At 36.4% G+C, this 17,268-nt stretch overlaps 1 protein-coding gene across 1 annotated transcript in view; it reads left to right on the top strand.

Moving 5' to 3' along the window:
• Window positions 1-17,268, top strand: part of LOC136255282 (hemicentin-1-like) — a 182,945-nt gene that overhangs the window by 150,511 nt on the left and 15,166 nt on the right. The window contains exons 10-13 of the mRNA XM_066048008.1: window positions 10,345-10,665; window positions 13,262-13,564; window positions 15,278-15,598; window positions 16,524-16,811. Coding sequence (XP_065904080.1) covers window positions 10,345-10,665; window positions 13,262-13,564; window positions 15,278-15,598; window positions 16,524-16,811 — 1,233 coding nt within the window. The remainder of the gene's footprint in view (window positions 1-10,344; window positions 10,666-13,261; window positions 13,565-15,277; window positions 15,599-16,523; window positions 16,812-17,268) is intronic.

The raw sequence follows: 17,268 nt of genomic DNA, 5'->3' as shown, positions 1-17,268 counted from the left end.
GATCAGCCATATCTCTATTGTGCTTCGACACCAAGACCATTAGATTCATCACAAATATCAAGATCACATGATCACAAAATGGGCACCTTATGCACCAAACTGCCCACAAAGTTTGGTGAAGACAACAATGCCTGTTCACCTCAAGTGTAATCAAGACACACGATAGTATGTTGCGTGGCCCAAGGAGCCGGCACGCCACACTGTGGGTATATTGATAGGTAAAAAGAAAATGTCATATTCACACTTTTGGATCTTGATGATACCTTTTCTGATTGGAACCAAATTTACTGCAGAGTTGCCCGCCAGCTAGGGGAGTCCACATTCCAAATGTGAAGGAAATCACTCAAGCCATGTCCAAGATACAAGCAGCCAAGGTTTCAGTTTTTTTCTTCTTCGTGTTGTTGCACACTTGCAGAAACTGGTATAAAATGCAAACGCATACTCCGATCACCTTAAAATTTGGTGCAGAGAAAAAGAGTCCAAAGGCGAATCCTAGTATCAAATGTGGTGTAAATTGGATGAACGGTTGAGGATTTATGACCAATTATTTGTGTAAAATAAGATCGAGTTGTTGTCAAGCCTACAGGATAAACCGCTTCATGGAATAAATTGAAAATTGTTTTGTGGATAGATCAACCATTGTAGGAGTTCCTTTTGGTGGTTTGAAAGCAATCGAAATAAAGATGATGGAGATATGACACGAAACCAAAGGTGTGTAACAATTGTGCAATCAAGATTCGTGAATAGAAATACCAATGATTTTCAGGCCTACTAGGCAAATCGCTTAGAGCAGTGAGCTGAAAATGAGTATGTAGCTGGAATAGTCATCGTAGAAAGTTCTTGCAGTAGTACAGAACAATTTGTGTACAAACCACTGACTTATGATTCCAAAGCTAACTCCGTGTAGCAAATGCGAATTCGAGGTACTCTAATAGAACAGTCACTCTAATAGAGCATTCAGCTAGTTCATGACTTACTCCATTATAGATTTCTATTACATTGCAAGTTATGCTATAGGGAGTTCAGCAGCAACGAGTTAATATTGTAGACAGTTCAGCTATAAGCAAGTCACCCTGTAGAGAGTTCAGCTATAAATATATAATCAAAAACAGCCAAGCTGTAAAAAAAAGGTGCGGCCCCCAAAAAGGCCATGGTGAAAAAAGATGTGAAATCCGAGGTGGCGGCCAAGAAATAGATGTGATGGTAGGTTAATGGAAAAAATTTTAATAACGACAATTCAGGTGAATTTGATGCCTAGACCAAGCGGCACAAAATTCACCTGAATTGTCGTTATTAAAATTTTTACCATTAACCTACCATCACAGCCATTTCTTGGCCGCCACCTTGGATTTCACATCTTTTTTCACCATGGCCTTTTTGGGGGCCACACCTTTTATTACAGCTTGGCTGTTTTTGATTAGATATCACTTCTTTTTGTATTTGTATACTGCAAAGCCGGCCAATGGCTGGCTTTGGGGTTTTTTAACCCATGTGTTTTTTTCTTTACCACAGGAAGAAGAAAAGAACTTAAATAAGATTTTTAATACTTCAATTATTTTTGATTTTATTAGTAATTATACAAATTATATACATATATTTATTACATGCCCATTATTCCCCACAGGATATTATTTTGCAGCTGATTTCTCTACTGGGTGACTTGAGATGTAGCTGAACTATCTATAAGGTGACCTCTTCTAGCTGATCTCTCTACAGGGTGATTTGTTTCTATATGAACTCTCTACAGGTGATTTGTTTGCAGCTAAACTCTCTACATGGTGGTTTCTTTGTAGCTGAACTCTTTACACGATGGTGTCTTTGTAGCTGAACTCTCTACAAGGTGACTTCTTCTAGCTGAACTCTCTACAAAGTGATTTGTTTGCAGCTTAACTCTCAGAGTCTACATGATGGTTTCTTTGTAGCTGAACTCTCTACAAGGTGACTTCTTCTAGCTGAACTCTCTACAGCGTGATCTTTTTGTAGCTGAACCCTCTACAGGGTGATTTGTTTGCAGCTGAACTCTCTACATGATGGTTTCTTTGTAGCTGAACTCTCTACAAGTTGACCTCTTCTAGCTGATCTCTCTACAGGGTGATTTGTTTCTAGCTGAACTCTCTACAGGTTATTTGTTTGCAGCTAAACTCTCTACATGGTGGTTTCGTTTTAGCTGAACTCTCTACACGATGGTTTCTTTGTAGCTAAACTCTCTACAAGGTGAATTCTTCTAGCTGATCTCTCTACAGGGTGATTTGTTTCTAGCTGAACTCTCTACAGGTGATTTGTTTGCAGCTAAACTCTCTACATGGTGGTTTCTTTGTAGCTGAACTCTCTACATGATGGTTTCTTTGTAGCTGAACTCTCTACAAGGTGACCTCTTCTAGCTGATCCTTCTACAGGGTGATTTGTTTGTAGTTGAATTCTCTACACAGTGATTTGTTTGAGGCTGAACTCTCTACATGGCGGTTTCTTTGTAGCTGAACTCTCTACAAGGTAACTTCTTCTAGCTGATCCCTCTACAGGGCAATTTGTTTGTAGTTGAATTCTAACATGTAAACCAAAAATAAATTTAATTAGAGAATATGTATTTTTGAAAATTAAGATCAAAGGAAAAAGCTACATTTTTGTGGTTTGACCTTTTCTTTTGAGCAATTATAAAACTTTATATATCACCTGAACGAGCATTTAATAAGCATTTCAAAAATATAAACCAGAAGTGCCTACATCAATCACAAGCAAAGTTATGGTCATTTTATTGAAGACATGTAAGTAAAATGAAATTTTCAACAGAAACTTTTAGTGGTCATAACTTAAAGGGAGATCAATGAAATGAGCCAAATTTTGGTGTGAGAAAGTTTCTTGATAGAGTCCATGTTTGTGCCAAATTTCATGAAAATCGAAAGGGGTCCAGATTTTTTTTTGTTGATTTGGTATGGAATGACCCTACAGTGAGATCAGTTTGAAACAAGAGATTTCAGGTACAAACAAATTAACTTGTAGAGAGTTCAACTATGAACAGATCACCCTGTAGATAGTTCAGCTAGATACAAGTCACCCTATAGAGAGATCAGCTAGAGGAAGTCACTTTGTAGAGAGATCGGCTAGAAAAAAGTTGCCTTGTAGAAAGTTCAGTAACAAAGAAACCATCCTGTAGAGAGTTCAGCTACAAACAAATCACCCTGTAGAGAGTTCAGCTACAAACAAATCAACCTGTAGAGAGATCAGCTCGAGGAAGTCACCTTGTAGAGGGATCAGCTAGAAACAAGTCACCTTGTAGAGAGTTCAGCTACAAAGAAACCACAGTTCAGCTGCAAACATATCGCCTGTAGAGAGTTCACACAGCTAGAAACAAATCACCCTGTAGAGAGATTAGCTAGAAGAGGTCACCTTGTAGAGAGTTCAGCTACAAAGAAACCATCATGTAGAGAGTTCAGCTGCAAACAAATCACCCTGTAGAGAGTTCAGCTACAAAAAGATCACCCTGTAGGGAGATCAGCTAGAGGAGGTTACCTTGTAGAGAGTTCAGTTACAATGAAACCATCATGTAGAGAGTTCAGCTGCAAACAAATCACCTTGTAGAGAGTTCAGCTACAAAGAAACCATCATGTAGAGAGTTCAGCTACAAAGAAACCACCATGTAGAGAGATTAGCTGCAAACAAATCACCTGTAGAGAGTTCAGCTAGAAACAAATCACCCTTTAGAGAGATCAGCTAGAAGAAGTCACCTTGTAGAGAGTTCAGCTACAAAGAAACCATCGTGTAGAGAGTTCAGCTACAACGAAACCACCATGTATGAGTAGTAATGAATGACTGATGCAGTAGAATGGCTTTAAAGTCTTTTCAACTTACACCTTCAAAGATTCAATTGTGTACTGATATCAATGCATCAGATTTTGTTGCATGTCAAAGTTACATGTGAATAATTGTAGACCATCATGCAATATGCACCACTTTCAGTCTCAACTTTTACTACGATACTCTTCTATATTGCATGATTTAGTGTGCAATTGCTGTAGTGAATCTTTTGTACAATGTAACGCATAGCAATTTCTATGGAACATTTCTATGATATTATGATTCTCAATTATAGAATCAAATTATGAGCTACATTGGTATAATAAATAGTTTCATCATGGTACAGTTGATGTATGGTGTTATAATTATACCTTAGGGCCAAAATTATTGGGCCTTAATGTGCAGGTAGCTGCTTAATACAGTTGCATAAGTTTACCGTATAGCCTAAATATTTCAAGGGGCAAATTTTTCAAGGTTGAGCAATGTTGCTAAAAATAAAATTTTTGCGGATTTGCAAACACTCCTAAAATACATGAAAAATACATGGAGGTCTAAATATTTCAAGCATAAAATTTTCACTGGTAACACCCAAAACTGCAAAAAAAATTCCCTTCGAAATATTTAAGCTGTACGGTATATATAGGTAACTGCAATTTAAAATTGGCCCTTGTGGAGTGGTGGCCTTTCTATACAGGTGGCCACTAAGACAGGTCATGGGTTCCACTCTATTCCATCAAATTTTTGATGAATGCGTAGTGGTTTTAGAAGTGTACATTTTTCCAGCAAAGACATTGTCTATAGGTACAAACATATAAAGATGGCCTTTAAGTGGTCAGTAGTATGCATGCTCATTCAAAGTCTGCATGATTCAAAGTGATATACAGTAGAACATATCTTAGTGGCCACCTCTTTATAATTATATATATACAAGGGCCAACTTTAAATAGGATATTTCTGAAATTGTTTAATCAAAATGCCATGTCTTAATGGTATCCAAAACTTCTTGGTTTTAATGCCTAAGTGGTTGCTTCATATAGTTGCATTAGAGTAACACATTACATGTATATACATACAAATGTATAAATAACCGTCGTTTGCATCTTGCAGTTACTATAACTTATTATACACAATATAAGGTTGGAAACTATCATCATAATCTGTGGCGACATAATACAGTAAGATTGAAAGAATAGATAGGAATATCATTAGTTGTACAGTAAGTCCCCTATAAATATAGCTACCTCTGTAATAAGACCACCTTCTTATAGTGGCCATCTCTTATATAGGACACTGAACTTACAGCAAAAATGTAATTAGTGACTCCTTTATTTATAGGCAGCCTTATTACTGCACAAACTTTCTTAGATTTAAAAGTGGCTTTGTTAGTATGGTTTCACTGTAGTGAGCCTTTGACAATACAAACCCTAACTAATAACTAATTCGTTGCATAAAATGATTTTTGACATACTTTACTTGCAATTGGTATTGGAAATTACTATACACATAATTATTTATACCATACAAACAGCAATGATTACAAGGCTACACATTAACACTTATAACTCATGATCTACTATTGGTCCCAACTTTAAACTCACAGTGGTGAATGATGGGTATTAGAGTAACATGTAAACCAAAAATAAATTTAATTAAAGAATATATATTTTTGAAAATTAAGATCAAAGGAAAAAGCTACATTTTTGTGGTTTGACCTTTTCCTTTGAGCAATTATAAAACTTCATATATCACCTACAAGAGAATTTAATCAACATTTCAAAAATCTAAACCAGAAGTGTCTACGTCAATCACAAGCAAAGTTATGGCCATTTTATTGAAGACATGTAAGTAAGATTAAATTTTCAACAGAAACTTTGAGTGGTCATATCTTAAAGGGAGACTAATGAAATGAGTCAAATTTTGGTGTGAGAAAGTTTCTTGATAGGGTCCATGTTTGTGCCAAATTTCATGAAAATCAAAAGGGGTCCAGATTTTTTTTTTGTTGATTTGGTATGGAATGACCCTGTAGCATAACTTCATTGTAGCTGAACTCTCTACAGAGTGATTTTTTTTGTAACTGAACTGTATATAGGGTGATTTGTTTGTACCTGAACTTTCTACAGGGTGATTTGTTTATAGCTGAATGTTCTACAGGGTGATTTGTTTGTAGTTCATCTCTCTACAGGGTTTCTTTGCAGCTGAGTTCTCTACAGGGTGACTTCTTCTAGCTGAACTCTCTCTTGTTTCTAGCTGATCTCTCTACAGAGTAACTTGTTTGTATAGCTGAACTCTTTACAGAGTAGTATTTTGATTGCTGAACTCTCTACATGGTGACTTGTTTGTAGCAAACTTCTTTACAGAGTGACTTGGTGGTAGCTGAATTCTCTACAGAGTGACTTACTTGTAGCTGAATTCTCTACAGAGTGATATACTTGTAGCTGAACACTGTATAAACTATAAAGAGACTTGTCTGTAGCTGAACTCTCTTCAGGGCTACTTGTTTGCAGGTGATCTCTATAGGGTAACTTGTTTGTATAGATGAACTCTTTACAGGGTAGTTTCTTTGTAGCTGAACTTTCTCCGCAGTGACTTGTTTGTAGCTGAATTCTCTAGAGAGTGTAGCTGAACTCTCTACAGGGTGCATGACTTGTTTACAGCTGAACTCTCTTCAGTGTAACTTGTAATGTTCTGAATCACTACAGCGATATATTTGTAGCTGAACTCTCTATAGGGTGACTTGCTTCTTGCTGAACTCTCTATAAGATTAACTGTTTGTAGCTGAACTCCTTACAGAATAACCTGTAATGTAATAGAATTCTATAATGGAGTAAATAAATTAGCTGAATGCTCTATTAGGGTGACTGTTCTATTAGAGTATCTCGATCTCGCATTTGCTACACGGAGTTGGCTTTCGAATCATAACTCAGTGGTTTGTAATCCAATTCTTCAATACTACTGCAAGGATTTTCAATGAAGATTATTCCAGCTATACACCGATTTTCAGCTCATTGCTCTAAGCGGTTTGCCTAGTAGGCGTGAAAACTAATACTTTTTTATTCCTAAAAATCGATTGCGTAATTGTGACACAGGTTGGGTTTTGTGTCATATCTCCATGGTCTTTATCTCGATTCCTTTCAAACCACCAAAAGGCACTCCTACGATGGTTACTCCATCTACATAGCAATTTTCAACTCATTCCATGAAGTGGTTTACCCTGTACTGGCTGTAGGCGTGACGACAAATCGATCTTGTTTTACGCGAATAATCGGTCATAACTCCTGAATCATTCATTGGATTTGTACCAAATTTGATGCTAGGATTGGCCTTTGGACTCCCCTTCTGTGTGCCAAATTTCCAGGCGATCGGAGTACGCGTTTGCATTTTATAGCAATTTTTGCAAGCGTGCGAAAAGACGAAGAAAAAAAAACGAAACTTTGGCCACTCGTATCTCGGAAAAGGCTTGAGTGATTTCCTTCACATTTGGAATGTAGACTCCCCTAGCTGGCGGGAAACGCTGCAGTAAATTTGGTTCCAATCGGATGAGGTGTCACTGAGATACAAATGTGTGAAAATGACGTTTTCTTTCTTCCTGTCAATATACTCACGGTGTGGCGCGCCGGCTTCTTGGGCCGCACGACACACTATCGTGTGTCTTGATATCACTGTATAGTTATAACAAGTCACACTGAATAGAGTTCAGCTATCAACAAGTCATGCACCCTGTAGGGAGTTCAGCTACAAACAATTCACTCTGTAGAAATTCTTCTACAAACAAGTCTTCATACAGAGAGTTTAACAACCAAACTCTACTATGTAAAGAGTTCAGCTTTACTATCGAGTTACTCTGTAGAGAGATCAGCTAGAAACAAGAGATAGCTCAGCTAGAAAACGTCACCTTGTAGAGAGTTCAGCTACAAATATATCACACTGTAGAGAGATCAAATAGAAGAAGCCACTTTGTAGAGGATTCAGCTGTGAAATGGTCACCCTATAGAGAGTTCAGCTAGGAAAAAAATTACCCTGTAGAGAGTTCAGCTACAAAGAAACCATCATATAGAGGGCTCAGCTGCAAACAAATCACCCTGTAGAGAATTCAGCTACAAACAAATCACCCTGTAGAGAAATCAGATACAAACAAGTCACCCTGTAGAGATATCAGTAGGGATGCGGCGATTATGCCGGCATAATTTCGGGCATAATAGGTATGTGTGGGAATCAGGAATTATGCTAGCATTTTGAGGTGATTATAAAGCTTTAACAGTAGGAAAATCTGCAGATTGCACAATTCCGTTAAAAAGATCGAGATACTCTAATAGAGCAGTCATAAACTCTAATAGAACAGTCATTGAATATTATTTACTCTAATAAAGCAGTCACATTGAAATGAAACACTCTAATACAGCAACCAGCTAAAGAATTTGAAGCTTAAACATCAATGAAAATGGTCTGATACAGCAATAAATAGTCAATTATGGTAGCATAATTTTGTGAATATTGGGAAATTCTCAAAAGCATAATAGGTGATTTTTTGAGCACTGCTCAAAAGCATAATGCTCAATTTTTGGAGCATAATAGCCTCATGCCTAGATATCAGCTAGATACAAGTTCAGTGGCGTAGGAAGCACAGGTGCAACGGGTGCTGGAACACCCCCACAAATTTGTATGCACGCGCCGCAAAGTAATTAAATAGATCACGTGATCAGGCAAAAGGTATTCTGATGATCATAACAATGATTCCGATGTTGCAGCTCGCCATTGGCTGGCTGTTTAACACTAGCACGATTATTTGTGATTCAGAAGAAATATAAAAACGATGGATTCACAATCCAACGCGGTGTCACGTGTCTCCCACGTGCAGAGATGGATAGGATTGGAGTACAAGATTCCAATTAACATATTCCAGTTATGAAGTTTACGGAAACAACAAAGGCGAAGGTGATAACACAGCAAATACCGCTAGTAGCAGTAATAATGTAGATAACATTGAATAAGAAGGTGTGTACTTATGTGTCAGTACCCAAGTACGTGTGTTGGGTATACCCCTCCTACCTGTTTATTGATGTAGTTGTTACAGTTACAACAACAGAGAGATCCTTCTCTAGTCTACAAAGTGTTTATTAAGTAGTCTGGGAGTGCATGTTAACTGAACAACTTGTTGCTTCAGAACAAAATTGATGATTTAATTGTTAAAGCATTTACATTTAACACTAGGAAATAAATCAATATGCACTGTATATATATATAACTGATATGTTACTATAAATGACAATTTTTATATAATTCAGCCAAGGCCGTTCTTCCATTCTAGAGTATATACACAATATAATACATACTGAGACATTTATACCAGTATAATTGCATGTAAATTATTGTAATTCCATATTTGTAATTTAGGTATCTACTGTACTATGTGCATGTATGTGATCATTGTTTTGTCCATAAATATGTAATTTCCAATAATTTGAGCCACACAATTCTGAAATAGTCATCAGCATCTGGGGGGTGCAGCCCCCAGACCCCCTGCCAGCGAGTCCACCTTCTACCTCAGCACCCCTGCCTGAAATATCTTAATACGTCTCTGAAGTTATCCTATAGGGATCAGCTACAAACAAATCACCCTGTAGAAATATGTGTTCGAAACGAATCACCATGTAGAGAGTTCAGCTAGAAGCAAGTCACTCTGAAAAGAGTTCAGCTACAAACAATGGGAGTTTCAGCTACAGTTCAGTTATGTATAAGGAGTCACCTTAGTATGTGATTATCTTTCATTGTTAAATATACAAATATTGTTAATCAGACAAAAAACTGTACACAAAATTTCTTCCTTTGTTCCGCAATTCCTGCAGAAAAGAAAAAAAAAACAAGTTAGCACCAAAGCCAGTTAATGGCCGGCTTTGTAGCTTGCAATACAAAAAGAAGTGATATCTAAACCAAAACAGCCAAGTTGTAAAAAAGGAGTGTGGCCCCCAAAAAGGCCAGGATGAAAAAAGATGTAAAATCCAAGGTGGCGGCCAAGCAATGGCTGTGATGGTACTTAGGTAAATAGCAAAAATTATTAATTACGACAATTCAGGTGAATTTGGTACCGAATCCTAGTGGAGGAGGCAATACAAATTCACCTGAATTGTTGTAATTATATTTTTTGCCATTTCTTGGCCGCCACCTTGGATTTCACATCTTATTTCATCCTAGCCTTTTTGGGGGGCGGACTCTTTTTTTACAGCTTGGCTGTTTTGGATTAGATAGTCTTTTGCTGGACTAAAACTGATTATTCAATTTTTTATCAAGTAATTCAACTTTGTAGACTATAGTTCCCTTATATTGCAAAGTTATGTATATTCCTCCATACTATAAAATAACTTGGTCCTCAAAGAGATAATTATATAATTATTTATTTAAATCATCACAATGTTGGAAATTTCCCTAAATACATAATATTCATTTAAAGTAGTCTATTTCACTTTTGAATTTAATTCTCCATCCAATGTATTTGTAGTTCCATGTCACTACACTCACTGCCATGTACTGTAATTCTGTAATTTACATTTGTCACAGTGTCACCAAACATTGTTGTACCAGTGGAAGGACAAGAGTTTACTATCGTTGAAGGAAGTGATGGATCAATCACATGTACAGCTACAGGTTATCCTCCACCAACAGTTGTATGGCAGAACAGTGATGGGAATAGTCTAAGTAACATGAGACTAGTATCTGGTAGTGAAGTTATGTCATCTACTGGTGTTGGTAATGTGACTAGTGTAAGTGTAGAACTGATGGTGACAGGAGCTATGAGAGTAGACACTGGAATGTACACATGTTCAGCTAGTAATATTGTCAGTAATGATAGTGATGTTACAGTGACTCTTACTATTCAATGTAAGTATCAAGTTACATACACCATAGTGTTTAAGGTGGTTGTTCTTATCTGCAAACAATGCCAATATAGTATATTTAGAACTTTCATTGGTAGAGCTTTACTTCAATATTAAAAATATTATTTTAATACTCTAATAGAGTGCACATTTTTGAGGACTTCTAATAGAACACACAAAAGGTTTTCTAGAACAATCTATAACTTCCACTGATAGATCTAATGCATGGAATGGTAATATTATTCTACTACTCTAATACTTGATTGTTTGAAGCTGAATATTCTACAGGAAAATGTGTGAAATTTCTACAGGGATACCTGTAATGTAGCTGTACTCTTAGACTACATGGTGAATGGTTTGTAGTTGAACTCTCCACAGAGTGACTCATTACCTAACTAAACTCTCTGCAGATTCAATTTCAACCTAGCTGATCTTTCTACAGAATATTTTTCTTGTAGCTGGACTCTCTATAGGTTGCCTTGTAACATAACTGAACTATCTACATGGTAACTTTTTCAACTGAATTCTCAATAGGACAATTTGTTTCTAACTAACTGGACTCTCTACAGGGTGACTAGTTTCTACAGTAGCTGAACTCTCTGCAAGGTGACTTGAAATATGGTTGAAGTGTCTACGGGTGACTTGATCAAGCTGATCACTCTACAGGGTGACTTGTTTCTAGCAGAACTCTCTTCAGGGTAACTTGTTTCTAGCTGATCTCTCTACCAGGAAACTTGTTTCTAGCTGACCTCTGTACAGGGTGACTTGTTTCTAGCTGAACTCTCTACAGAGTGACTTGTTTCAAGCTGAACTCTGTACAGGGTAACTTGAAATGTAGTTGAATTTTCTACAGGGTGACTTAATCAAGCTGAACTTTTTACAGGGTGACTTACTTCTAGCTGATCTCTCTACAGGGTGACTTGTTTTTAGCTATTCTCTATATAGGGTGACTTGAAATGAACTGTAATTGAACTCTCTAGGTGATTGCTTTGTAGCTGATCTTTCAAGATGACTTGTTTCTTGCTCGTCTCTCTACAGGGTGACTTTTTTTGTAGTTGAGTTGTATACAAACTGGCTTATAGCAGAGTTAAATTTTCTGCAAGACTTAGTTGAACGCTTTAATAGAGTAATTTACTTCTTGGCTAAATGCTCTATTAGGGTGACTGCTATATCAGAGTATCTCAATCCCACACTTACTACACTGAGTCAGATGTTGTGTTATAACTCTGCGGCTTTAAGTCTTATTCTTCTAAACCATTGAAGATCCTTTATGATTAATCCATCTATTCCAATTTTAAAATCATTCCCTTAGCAGTTTTTCTGGTAGTCGTGGCAAATAATAGTTATTTTATTAGCTCATCTCGATATCATAGAATCAGGTTGTTAAGTGCATGCTCTTATAATTTGTGGAGAAAACTTTTGTAAAAAAATCATACTTTCTGTTAGGCACATACACCTAATAAATAACTATGGTGTGTTAAAACACAGAATTGCTATATTGTAACAGAGGAGTTAGTAGTTCGTGCCAGTCACCACACCAGTGTATAAGGATATTTGACTCTATTTCTGGGTGAAGCCATTCGAAATGAACAAGAATATTGCAATCCAGAAGGCTGATTGCTGTATACACAGTGACAGGAGACCTCGAGGGAGACGTAAGCACTCGAGGAGACATTCATTTTCCAGCATTTCGTCCCATGTGTAGCTTTGTCACATCTTGATCCTTGCAATTGACCATGTGCACTTATCAGCCATGGTTAATCACGAGAAATACATATGCGCTAATTAACAAATAATATGCGCTTAATAGACAAATTTGCTTAACAACCTGATTATACGGTAGCATCATTGTTACACACTGTTGTTTTTTGTTTTTTGTTTTTTCACTTTATCTTAATGGTCTTTTGCTTGATTTCTTTCAAACTATAAATGGTTTGAGGTTCAATAGTTAACCTATCCACGTGTTAATTTTCCTCTTCCCATAAGCGGTTTATCCTATAAGCATGACAACATATTGGTGTAATTTATCCTGAATAATCGCTGATACCTCCTGGGCTGTTTATCATATTCCAGCCAAGCGTGGTACCATTATACTCCTTTATACTCCCCTTCTGTGTGCCAAATTTCAAGACAGTTGGATATTGTGTTCACATTTTATAGCATCTTTTGTAAGTATGCAAAAAGGAGAAAAGTTAAATAAAATAAAAATAAAAAATTAAGCTAATTTTCAAAGTCTCATATATATCTCAGGAATGCTTGAAGCAATTTTGCTCAACTTTGGTATGTGGACTACTGATGGTGGAGGACATGTCCACAGCAAAAATCATCTCATTTTGTAAAGGTAGTACGTAGCTATGAATGTGTTAAAATCGCATTTTTCCTATCAATAATTATACTCACAATGTTGCATGCCAGCTTATTATTGGGCCACACAACACACTACCATGTGTCTTTATACATGCAGTACAAAGCTGTTGATTACTTAGCATTTTTATGTTACTATATGTGCTGCTATAATAATTTATTATTTACAGTATAATATGTGCACTGTATGAATCTGGTTACATACCGGTGATACCACTCCATTTATCATCATACAGCTCCTCCAGTGATCACTCTTATTGAAGATACTACAAGAACAGTTATATCACCTGAAAATGTTACCATCTTAGTCACCATTGGATTGTCCAACCTTCCAGTAACTGTCCAGTGGTCCTATAACAATCAACCATTAACTACTAATAGTGACTATACCATTACCACTATATTATCCAGTGATAATACCACTGGTAATTCATCACTGACTGTACATAGTACCAATACTGGTGATGATGGAAACTATATTGTGAATGTGTCAAATCTTGCAGGAACTGATATGACAACTATCAGTGTTATGATCCAGGGTGAGTTGAGTAGTGTTGTAAAATGCAATACTTATCAGTACTGTTGTGGTATTACCTTAAGCTTTTTGTTCTTGATTTTAGCTCCATAAGTTAATGCCATAATGGTAGTCATCTAGTGGAACAGCTAAGCAAACACTTTATGATAAAAGTTGTTACTTGATTCATACCATTTCATGTTAGACAAGTTGCCATTAAAATTACCAATCGCATTACAAGCAAAGAGCCCAACAAATAAAATCAGTTGGAAAATGTGTGGAAGTCCTAAAAGTATTTTGTAGAAAACTTCATCTCTTTTAAGGCAATCAAAGGAAGTCAAGGAAGGTGTTCATCCAGGTCAGTAGGTTTTGATATTAGGAAGCATGGGGGAATAGCTAAAATATGGCTTCTCAACCAGCAAGAATTGGTTTTTAAAAAATTTCCAAAAGTTCACTAAGACAATGATTTTGATATGGCACTGTATTTCAAAGCATTCAGTATACCTTACTCAATTTCCACAGAAAAATGGTGCTTTTATCACAAATTGAACAATTTCTGCAAATTGTGGCACCTGCTCACTCCATTCATCTGTTTGTGCCATTATGCTAAATGTCTTGATTTCATTGATTAATATACAGTATAATCATGTTTCTTATGAGTAACTCTTTAACCTGCAGCTGTTGATATTTCAATCTGAAAGTTTGCAGTTAACATAGCTGTCTAACTTGCTAATCATTTTGCTTCTGACTTCAACCATATTTTATTTAATTGTGGTAAAACAAAGATTAATATTTTTTATATAACATTCCTCTGCATAGACATGTGAGATCAAAATGATAATAATATTGTAAAACTAATCCTCAAAATAAACACTCAAACTCAATGCATACTTTAAACAAGATTACTTACTTCTTGCCCATTTTATCCTACACTAATGGATTTGCCATTCAGTGGTGCATCAAAATATAATTCACATCAAATAATTAACTAATGATTAGGGAAAACCTATTCAGTGTTATTTGTGTATATAATTATGGTAAAATCTTATTAGCTAAGACCCCATATGTGTCCCAGTCTGAGAAAACCGGTCTTATCGCCCATGTCAGCAGATTCGATTTTTCACCCAGGACACAAAGCTACATGAATAAACTATCTAATTCCACCATCAAAATCAGCTAGACTTGAGTTGTCTGGTTTTGCTGGCTGCTTTTCCCAAGCCCAGTGGCAATCCGTACGTGTGGTGTGGGGCCTTAATGGAGCTCTGGTCAGCCTGGGGATGACTGTATATGGCTGTACAGCTCTGTGGTATTGAATGAGTACCTCTGCTGTGAATTTCCTTTCATATTAGCCAGTTTTGAGACCTCAATGGCCCAAAACTTGGCCTAATTCATCCCTTGGCCTTTCTTTTCAATTTTTGAACACCATCTTTCTCACCTTCCAGGGCCCCCACCTCTCACCCAATTTGCAGCTCACCTGATACAGTCAACCTCGATTTAAAAACTATCTAAAATGGCGGGAAATTTAGTTGTTGGCTACTTGCACAGTGGATGCTCTGGAAGGTAAGGAATTGGTGTAAAACGTGTGAAAATCTGGTACACATAGCTGCAACCTTTGGCGGGCTACAACACACTAAATACTTAAAACTGGCATTTCTCGATACTTTTAAATAGGCGATAAGGCTGGTTTTCCCAGACTGGGTCACATATAATAATATAATGTACAATTTCATTTGTACAGTTCAACCTACTGCTAATACCCCAGACATGGCCAGTGCTTCAGAAGGAGACACTAGTACAACTATCACTTGTACAGCAACTGGTATACCAGTACCAACAGTTAGTTGGACTGGACCAGATGGTAGTATTATGAATAATAGCAAATATACTATCAGTGACACCAGCTCACCTGTGATGGTAACTGATGGTAGTAATGAAGTGTTCCAGGTTACTAGTGACCTTACTATTATGAGTGTTGTACGAGGAGACACTGGAGTGTACTATTGTAATGTTTCTAATGTGGTGAATAGTGTACAGAGTGATACTACCCTCACTGTGATGTGTAAGTGATTATGTGTAATGTCTGTGTTTGTGCGTGCGTGCGTGCGTGCGTGCGTGCGTGCGTGCGTGCGTGCGTGCGTGCGTGCGTGTGAACTACAGTAGTACTATAAATGTGACCAGATCTGTGAAAACCTGACACAATAATACGAGCCTAAATTTACAGTATAAAACATAGAATACATTTAATTATGGGTGAAAGACTTATGTATTACTTTTAAAAAACCCTAATTTTTAAACACTGTCTCAGTGAAGAAAGGGCCTAACAACAAAAACCTGGATATCATCTTATTCACCTACTCACAAGGAGTTTAAAATGCTTTGTTTCATTGCAGTAGACTAAGAGATATGTACATTATATAGGCATTTATTATGTCACATTGAAAAGATAGTATACTATCAATATTTTTCTGTACTTATTTTTCCATTGTATGTAGTGAAGAAAGTTGATACAATGAAAAACTTACCCAGTAGTTGATTCCCCTATTGTAAGTTGCAACCATTAAATTTTTAGTAAGTGCCTGTAGTTTATTTTTCCTATACTTGCTCTACTATGTTATAAGGCTGTAACTCCTCAAGTTATTGGCTTATGAGGCTGAAACATTACCAGAGCATACACCAGGCTAAGTAGATTATAAATATTTAATAAACAGGAATTCGAAAAGTGAATGATTGTGTTGGGGTTTTTTGTAGATCCAGTCACAGATAATAATTCTCACAAGGCATTAAATGTGAGCAGATTTATATAAAGATACACACACAATATTTGACCTAGTTTTTGTATTTTGAAACCTCATAGCATTTTAATCATTATATTTAACCCATTAACCATTAAATTTTACCAAACACTGATACATAAGTGATGTTGTATCACAATGTAAATTCTATTAGATCTATTCTATATTGCTAATGTTATGTATATGTGACAGATGCTCCAACAATTATTTTGCAAGTATTGAATGACACAGAAAATGAAGGAGACACAGCTGTTTTTACATGTCAAGTTACTGGCGAACCAGTTCCTACCATCAGTTGGTACCTTAATAATGTTCCAGTGGATGTGACTAATACAGTGAAGTATAGTGTGATATCTACAGGACCTGGTCAAAGTACCTTAAGAATCAACAATGTACAGTCATCTGATGTGAGTACCTACACATGTAATGCTACTAATGTAGTATCTAGTGACACTAGTTCTGGAGTACTGACTGTTAATGGTGAGTTTCCATTTGTATATACTACTTATTGTTACATGCACAAATTTAATAGGATGTGAATAATTATGGAATTTACGTACTTCTGTGTACTACTTTCACACACATACTTATCAAATGAATTAACCCTAATATCCAATATATTCGACAGTAGTGCAAAACTTATATAAACTGTGTCTGTCAACTTTATTGTAAAGACGTCATTACCACTACATTATTCCCATTAATTTCCTATCATACAATATGATAGTACTGTATAGTAGTGAGCACAAAAGTTTGGGTGTGGCCCATGAAAAAACATCACCCAAAAACCAACCTCACTTTTCCCTGACGACAATGAAGCAGTTATGGTTAGATAAAACTAAGCCCAAACAAACTTCAGATCCACCTAAAATGCTTTCAATAAGTTGCTATGAATTTTTTTGAAAGTTTATTTAACAGAACTTTCTAGTGACTGACT

The sequence above is a fragment of the Dysidea avara genome, chromosome 5 (assembly GCF_963678975.1).
Source record: "Dysidea avara chromosome 5, odDysAvar1.4, whole genome shotgun sequence".
Lineage (NCBI taxonomy): Eukaryota > Metazoa > Porifera > Demospongiae > Dictyoceratida > Dysideidae > Dysidea > Dysidea avara.
Note: the sequence above shows the minus strand (reverse complement) of the source record. Positions and strands in the feature narration are given on the sequence as shown.